Here is a 9,358-nt window from a genome sequence, read left to right as displayed (position 1 = left end):
AAAATGAAAAATATTCCTGTTTCTGTAATGCTGTGACTCTGCCTGCAGGGTTAGCAAGCAGTGGATTGCAATTACAGTTTGAGCATCTATTTATTTTATTGCAGGAAAAACATCAGCATGTGTGCTGTATTTTTTTGGCTTCTAAACAGCAGAGTAAATGTACATCAAATTGAGAGGTGTTGTATAATATATGAAAAGACATCCGTGCAGCAAAATGAAAACTATGCAAATTATTAGCAGTTTATATGGAATAAAGTTTTACTATACATAATTTTATGTGCTTGTACGGAGAATCTGTAATGCTACTAAGGAACATTCACTCTACCTATAATAAGTGAGGGGGTTTTAGCATGAGAAACCTTTTAAGCCAATAAATACCTAAAATATGGAGATTAAAACCAGCATTGGAATACACGTAGTAGCCAAACAAAATCATCACATTTGTGCTTAACAACTGCAGTATTCAGCAAACTCTTATGTTTTCCCTAGAAGTACTTTGCTTTAAATTCCATATTTTCTTTTGCCACATTTCTCACTTAAAAGCCTGCATGAGCTTTTGTACTGTTGCCAGGCTTATTTTTTGTTTATATACAGGTTCTTGCCATGGAGATATGTCCCCGACATGAAGGCATCCAGTATAGGAAATGACATGCAATGCCTTATTCTTCTAGTTTAATTAATGCTCTGACAACTTGGCAATAAGGCTACAGTGAAGAAAAGGTCTCTGCAGGGAACCGCAGGTTTTGAGCAATAAGAAAGCTGTCAAAATTTTACTATATATCTATAGTAACATATCGAACATCCAAAGATTTCTGGAAGGCATCTGTAGAAAAGAATTCAGAAGAAAAAAGGTTAGCATAAAAATGATGTTCCTTAACCTACTAAAAATAAAAGAATGACTTTCTCAGCAGCCGGAGTTGGAACTGGGTAAGCAGCCTACGCTGACTTACCCGTTTCATGCAAAAAGAAATTCCAGTTTTTAATGAGCGAGGACTGTTTGACACAAACAGTAAAAAGGATTAGCCTGATCCCTGTTGAGACTGGTTCTCTTCTGTGATTTAAACAAGCTGAATGAAGAGTAGATCTGTTCCACACAGTAATCCATGTAACCACTCTGGATCTCTGTGACCAAATCCATACGCCCAGGTCTTCTGCTCAAAAATTCTTGTCCTTCTTAGCTGAAAGCACAACAGCAGTGTCTTGGCACAAGGGCAGGAAAAAGCGTCCTCTCTCTCTCTCCCCTCTGACTGGTTCAATATTTTGAGGAGCATCAAAGATAACATCCCCAAAGGAGACTCCCAACAGCTCTCAAGGCAGCCTGCAGGCACAGACTTTGGATCATCAGAAACGTGTGGCGATCCATGTCCTACTGAAGAGTATCATTTGATATTCATGATCTTACTGTGCTCTATCACAATCCTCACTTTCTCAGGAAAGGAAATTGAGAAGGAAACAGCAGACCAAACTCAGTATCACCTGACATCCTCCACTATCTCCATATCTCTTTGGCTGTGAACATGAAGAGATAGTGCTGTCTTTTCTGATGGATGAGCTATTCTTCAGCTAGTGACGGAGAACAGCTGCCCATGGTCACACACGTAATTGCCTTCCACACCAAAAATTCATGTTGTACCCTCCGAGAAAAATATAAACCAGCCACATATTTATGTATCACTCTGAAATTGGGATTTTTGACTCCTGTAGTGTGAAGGCTTCCAAGTCATGTGAAAGCTTATAGCTGTCACACGCTACCCACTACACAGCAGTTTCAATTTGCAGTCTAATCCCCTGCTTACCCATTTTTTATTTTAGAAAAAAGATTAATTTATTTCTGCAAATACATCTCAAATGAATCAGAGGGATCAGCTTCAGTCTACTCAGGGGTCTGACTTTCAAAGAAGAAGGTGTGGATGGTGAACAACAGAGGTATTGCTGAGGACAAAACTTTGCAGAAAGTGACTATTTGCACAACCATCATATTTGCTTTTCCTAGAATCAGACAAACTCCTGAAATTAGATGAGATTTTGTTTAAAGGATTCTAAGCCACTAGAAAGCAACATGCTCAGTATAAACACGCCTGATATTAGAGTTCCAGATACGTTCTGTCTTGCCTGAAGTGAAGAGCAGCATGGAAGAAGCCATTTAAGGTTCCTGTATATGCCCCAACCCCAGGCTAAGTCAAGTGAAAGAGCCCATGCTGACAGAAGAGGAAGCTCCTCTCCCTGGGAGGCAGGAGCTACAGGTTTGTTTACATGGAGAAACCATGTACTTGTCTTCAGTTGTTCTTCTCATTTTCCCTGAAATCCCCAAATCTCAACATGACGCTGTTAGAAGTTTGAACAGGACTCCCAGCTATTTGTTGTTTCTAATGATTTGCATCCTTAAGAAATAATCAAAAATGGCACAGAAAATGTAAATGTGAGGAAATGGGATGGGTATTCATTCAGCCATGCAGCTGGAATTCAGGAACTGCTGTAATTGCACGCAAGTAACATCATTTGCCTCCCTTGTAGACATTTTGCTTATTCACATCACGTCTTTCTTTTTCAGGGTTGGTTGTTGCTGAAGTTCCTCCACCCTGCAAAATGAAACAACTGCTCTCTGCTGTTGATGTCAGGCCTGGGATATTGAGTTGCTTGGAGATGGCTACACCAGGGCTGGCATCCAGGGCAGCATCACAGACAGAGCAGGGCACTTGCTTCCCCATGCGAACTGCTGGGCCAGGTGGGAACTCTCAATGCACTGGATGCAATGGGGGAGGAAGAAAAAACAGGAGCTGGGACTGTACTGATGGAAATGGGGGAAAAGGAAAAACAGCACCTACAAATATTGTAAAAACTCCTTAAGAGAAACAATGAAAACAGCAAGAATATAATCAAGGCTTTTGGCACCAGAGTGGTAAAGAACTTTCTCTCAATCACTGCCTCTTGGGTATGTTCTTCTTTTGCTGAATTTTGTAGAAACATGCTCCCTCATCTAGCTAGCAAGGTTGCCTTAACAAGAGGTTACGTACCTTACTCTTGGCTATTCTTCCAACTATTCTCTGACTCCTAGGATTTAGGAGGTGCCTGTGTGAAAGTCCTCATTACCTACGTGAAGACATAAGAAGTGCTCAGCTGCTGAACTACCAATATACCGGCTCCAGGAAACCCTGATAGCAAAGCTCTATTTCCCAGCCCTACCAATCCTATTTTATTCCTCTGAACTCAACTATCTGAACAAAGTACATGAAATAATGAGCAGCACATATTTCCCTGAGCAAGAACTGAATGCAGAAAAGAAACTATTTGCATATTAGAAATCCTGTTCTGTAGAAAATCTGTATGTGCCAGGAAAATGGAACATATGTGCTGAATGAATTTAGGCAAAGCTGCACCTTCAATGTGCTGCTTATGAAAAATCACATTTACTACACCAGTCTGACACTGACATGAGCTTTTCATCAGCATTTCATCAAAATCAAACAAATATGAAGAACACCAAGAACAAGACAACAATACAGCATTAATGGTTCAACATACTTCACCAGGATGTGGAAAAGGACCTTGCTGAAGCTGAACACCTGCCCTCAAGTACCCAACAGATCCCTCTGCGAATATTCAAACAAGTGATGGCAGGACAGAGGACAGTAGGTGCCAACAGGTTACTTGAACAATGCACATGTGCACCACAAGGGGACAGGCAGCCCACAGCAGCCTTCCTGCTCTGCTTGCTTGTGGGAGATCCCTTAGGAGGTGTCAGGCCCCGGAGCTGGCTGCGCTTGTGGCACAGTTCTCTGCAAGAACTATTTCAAAAAATAACACAGAATTGTAGCAGGAGGGTACAGGAAAAAAATAGAATACAGAAGTCTGGTAGAGTTCTGGATATTCAAAACTGATATCAGAGTTTGATGGAGTTGCCCAGCTGCCTACCCAAACAGTAGGCAGTGAACATGTATTTTCTTCCAGTACTTTGCTGCCTGGTGGTGGTAACTCCCTTGGAAGAGTTGTATGACAAATCCTTTTCGGCAACTGCAACACACCAATGGAAATGATTTGTAACCAAACAAAGTACCTGTCTGTTCAAAACCAGTGTTTGAACGAAATGAAAGGAAGAATTAAGGATAGTTCTGCTGCTTTGGAAAAATGGGGTATTGGCATTCACTTGTTCAACTTAAACAGCATGGAAATATCACTGGCCACAGGTTGTTTGACAGTCTTTATCTTACTTTAATACCTTACTTCTAAGCTTCTTGATATCAGACACCTGGGTACTTGGTTATTCAAATATATGGCTGATACATTGCTAATGTCCAATAACAAGCAGTATGATGTTTCTCAACTTTCTTTTCTAGCAAAGACATTGCCATTGAGCAGTTGCTTTTTAAAGACAACCCCAAATCCAGTTTTCAGGCAAATGTCATGATAAGGGTTGTACTTCTGCAGTTTCAACTCTGCTGGCTCACACAAAAAATTTCTGTATTGTTTTCAGATTTATTTTTTTAAATGGTATCAATACACATGCACAAAAATAAAAAATCAAAAAGTAAAATTGAGCTCATCCCATGTTACCTTTATCTGAGTGTTGTACTATTCATATGAATCTGCCTGTTCAGAGCAAAAGACATCACATGCTGAGATAAAAAACACATTTTTTGTTATTAATCTCCCATTCAATTTTCTAGTGGAGCCATTCCAGTATCTACAAACACATAAAAATTTTGTATTGTCTACGATTAGACTTGCTAATCAAGCTGTACCTTTATCCCAATGCATATTTACCAGCAATGATAAGGCACTTTTGTAAGTTATGCCATTCTGTCATTGGGAAAACCAGAGAAGTTACTTCTTCTCAGGTAGCATTTACTCCCGGATGGAATAAGTGTGCTGTTCCACACCTATCTGGTCTGACTAGGACACACAGTATGCCAACTCCAGGCAACCCTGAAGAATCTGCTGTTTCTCTCTTCCCTGCCATCTCTGTCAATACAAGTGCAGAGGGAATATCTAATCCTGAGATACTCAGCTGTGTACATTTTGCTCATAGGTCACAAACATGTAAGTATCTCCTACGTTCCTGCCAGGAATCCTGCCCTTCACACTATTCTCCAGGCATGGCTGGCTGTTCCAGTTATGAGAGGAAAGCAAAGCACCTGAATGGTCTTGGCAAAAGTACTGGAAAAATTTAGCCAATGATAAAAACGAATGTATTCTCACGTGGTGTATAAAAGCATCAGAACTCAGAAGGTACTCAAATAACCAATTTATTTCTTTAAATCACCCCAAAACAGACCCAATAGTTACAGGGATTGTTATGGTAGAAGCAGCAGGTTCAGGGAGAACCAGAGTAAGACAAATCACTGTCAAAAAGAGTAAATCTCCTGCTGTATTACATGTGGATGCAGCCTTGCAAGCCTTTTTAAAATATAAAATCTCCATCTTGTGTATGAAAATGCAGCTGTTGATGAAGTCAGAGCTATTCAAGGGCACTAATTTCTTTGCAACTGATGATAGCTGCACTTTCTCCATTACTTTCTCCTTGTAAGAACAAGCCCCTGCTCCTGCTGATCAGCCATTGGAGACAGGCACTAAGTAATATGAGTCTGTAATTTTTACAGTATTATAAAGCTTTGCAATTCACAAATAATAAAAAAATTCTCAGGAATTTTAAAATACATACTGCAGCACTAAAGTATTGAAGGATTTCTGGTTAGCTCCACAACTGTCTTGCTCTGCATCATTTGCACAGTTCTTAAAACCACCTGTAGGAGGGATGAAATCCTGGCCCAGGAGAGGCTAAAGTGGGCCACACCTCATCCATGAAAGTGGGATCTCAGAACAGAGTATTGCTAGGGTATCTAGTAAGAAACTCAGCAGTAATTTATAAACTCATTGACATGGCTATATAGAAATATTCTAGTTTGTCAGAATAAATCCTACTATTCATCAGCAGCATAGTTATAGCCTACATCAATCATCTGCACTTCAGTCACCTTGTTCATTCTCATACTCTGCTGATTCAGCTTTAATTTTATATCACTCATATGAGTCTTTCACAAAGGTCACAAGAGTGCCTTCAGTGTAAGGAGAGTGGTTCTGTCTAATGGCTCCTCAGTTACTACTCCTTCTCTAGTTAATGTCATTTCAGTCAAATTAACTACATTCCACAAAAATTAGTATCCTCATCCTTTGAATTTACACTGGAAATAATCATCAATACTCATCAGGCTAGTATAGGAGACACCAGATTGAAAAAACAGCAAGAGAAACAAGTTTTCTCACCACTTATTTTCTAAGACCCTTATTTCATGTCTTTAATTTGTGCTTCAAACTTGGAGCTAAGGAGTTTTGAGGTCTGGTCTGCTTTATGGGAGTGATTGGTGTTTACTGAAAAAGAAATTTTAGTGACTCAAGTTTTATAGCACTTAACAAATTGGTATCAGTCCCATCATGTTTCATATATCAAATTCTAATCCAGATCAGAAATCACAAAATCCTAGGATGTACTGCTGTTGTTTTTCATGGACTAGTTTACATATGAACACTTCAAAAAACACTTCTTTCCTCTCCAACTTGCAGCCTAGGTAGTCATATAGGAGATTCACAAGAGCTGAGCCCAACACTACCTCCAAGACGAAAAAAGACTGTGAAGTTTAGCCCGAAGTTCACCTTATGGACATTTTAATAAGTAAAAACAAAAGCAGGTAGTAAACGTTTTTGAAACAGGTTATGTGTTTGTATCTCAGCACTTCAGTAAGTGTGACAAATGTTGCCACCTCATGGACAGGTGCAGGGTTTGATTCAGCTCAGCGGTAGGAAGGAAAACAGATCACGGAGATGACTCATTGCTGCCCTTTCACACTCTCCTGAGGGAGGAAGCCAGAGCTTGGCTAGAAGGATGCTTTTGTCACTTAGATTCACCTGGAACTCAAATCATTTGGGTCTGAATCCAGAAGTATGGCTACACATCCACAATTGAGAAAAAAAATAAGCATACCCCCCCCCAACAAACAACAAAAACCCCAAAACAAACAAAAAACTAACCACCCCCACCCCCCCTCAAAAACCCACAAGCAAAAAAACACACCAAACAAAAAAACCAAAGGAAAATAAACAAGAAAGAGAAAAGGCTACACATGTTCAGAGTATTTGACCATCACCAATATCAGAGCAAAGGGGCAGAAAGACTGATGACTTTTCCTTGGAAAAAACCATAATATTCAACATAGGACCTGGCACAGTCTTCTACTGTCAAACACTGAAAGGTGAGCATTCAAAAGTAAAACATCTGAGTAACAGGCTGGGGGACCTGGAGTTTTCAAGAGGGTGACACAAGTCTTCAGACTCATGAAGAGCATAATCCTCAACTGGACTAGGGGATTTTAATACTCTGTAAATTGGGAATCTTTTACTTCTAATCTGTAATTGTAGTGTATTCCATCACTTATTTCCAAAGCTGAAGTTTTATGTTATAATACCACATTGATTATTTACTGTTCCACCTCTTTTGGGGAACTGCTGCAGAAATACTCTGTCACCTGTTGAATTTCTCCCTTTCTGATGAAAAGGCAGCTGTGCCATCCTCCTTTACAGGGCAGAGATTGTTATAAAAGCCATTACACAGTGTGTATCAAAGTATGTTCATTCCAAACGGCACTATAATTAGCACTTTATATAACTGGATGAGCATAAAAGGACTATAAAATGCTGAAGCAAAAATAAAACATTTCAAGTTTGACATAGGGATAGAACTTTAAGAATCAAGGATTTTTTTTTAAATAGAGCTTTTTAAAAATAGATTCATAGTCAACATTTATGAATGGTCTGAAAAAAGGCAGTATGGTGTCTAATTGGGAGTTTCCTATCATCGTGATCTCCATGTAACAGTGTAACAGTCTGCCTACATACTACTGAAGAGAAAGAAGAATTTGTACCAGCTTGATTTTTAAATATGTTCTTATGTTTATTATACTTTGCTACTCCACTCTCCTAAAATGGTGGCCTCAGGAAAAGCTGCTTTGGCAGGCAATTGCAAAGATTCCTGTGGAGAGGAAGTGAAAAGACTGGGCATACAAACAACGGCTGCTGCCATGTTCAAAGCACTGGGGAGAGTTCATAGAGCAAAATGCAGTCCTAAGTAAATGGGTTTCAGGCAATTTCAGTGTTAAGATAACATCATTAAGAGTAGAACAGATTGTGCTCAAACCCTGCTGTTTATAATTAACACATTGCTTCCAAATACTCCAGGGTCCCTGGTAAATAGTCCTCTGCTCAGATCCACCCAGACCAATCAGAGTATTTTCATCAGGTTCCATGCTGGGCCAGCACCTGTTTGGACAAATCCAAAAGAGCCAAAATACTCTTCTTTCTGGCCAGCTAAGTAGAGAGATGAACACAGCTTGCCTTAGTCATTGTCACAGTGTCCATATGGCTGTGAAGCTTGTTTTCACAAGAAATCGTACAAGTACTTTATTATGTCGAAGTTCACGGTCCTATAAACAAAAACACAGTATATTAGAGCAATCATCTTAACTGTGCTAAGACTTTAACCTGTTTGGAGACAACACACGAGGGACATTCTACACAATCAAAACCAAGCAATATCCCCAAAAGAAATGCAAGCAAGGATTAATGAATTTTTAACTTCTATCATCCTCTCTTCTGATTATTTAAACTTTGTAATATTCTTAAAAGGAAAGAAAGCAACTTCCTAGGAAAAAGTGAAAGATTCTTATTTCAATCATTAGCAGTAAAAATATATCTAAGTTAGTAAGATTATACTTTCATATAGTTAACTTGATACTCTAGTTGGTGATGCAAAGTAGCAACCTTTTATGCTACTGAATGTTTTGTTCATCTCCAAACCACCTGTTTTAGCATTTACTATGTAACTCCTTCATCTGTACTCATTTGCAGTCTGCGTTCTTTCAGTCTTGACAGCAGTTGACCCATGTTCATAGCTAAATTTGAAAAATCCAAGAATGTCACTCAATGAGACAGAAGATTTTAATGTACACTTTTGTACTTTAATGGCAGGCAAAATGAAACAGCAGTAGAATAAAACATATAATTATTTTTTTTGTCTCTAAACTCATTCTTCTATACAATCTAACACTCAGACTTTGGGGTTTACTATTTGAATAAATAATGGAAATTACTGCATATAAAGACAACTATAAAAGTTTTTTTTTTTAAGGATTCAATGATGTAAAAATAACAGCTAACAATGCAAAGTGAGATTAACTAGCTGAATGTCTTATTTGTTAGACCACAATCATTTAATATTCTCTGTTCACGCATCAGCCTGTAACCCACTTTTCAAAAAGTTTTTGTAAAACATCATATTGGACAGAGAAAAAGTTTAGAAATCCCCAAGATA

The 9,358-nt window shown here is 38.9% G+C and overlaps 1 protein-coding gene across 4 annotated transcripts in view; it reads right to left on the bottom strand.

Annotated features, from left to right (window-relative positions):
* Positions 1–5,227: 5,227 nt before the first annotated feature.
* Positions 5,228–9,358, bottom strand: part of ORC5 (origin recognition complex subunit 5) — a 69,325-nt gene continuing 65,194 nt past the window's right edge. For all 4 annotated transcript variants that reach the window (XM_064656358.1, XM_064656356.1, XM_064656359.1 and 1 more), the window contains exon 15: positions 5,228–8,471. In XM_064656358.1, the coding sequence (XP_064512428.1) occupies positions 8,426–8,471 (46 nt within the window). In that variant the 3' untranslated portion in view covers positions 5,228–8,425. The remainder of the gene's footprint in view (positions 8,472–9,358) is intronic.

Source organism: Pseudopipra pipra, chromosome 5, assembly GCF_036250125.1.
Source record: "Pseudopipra pipra isolate bDixPip1 chromosome 5, bDixPip1.hap1, whole genome shotgun sequence".
Taxonomy (NCBI): domain Eukaryota; kingdom Metazoa; phylum Chordata; class Aves; order Passeriformes; family Pipridae; genus Pseudopipra; species Pseudopipra pipra.
The sequence above is the reverse complement of the archived record's forward strand: the minus strand, read 5'-3'. Positions and strand labels throughout refer to the sequence as shown.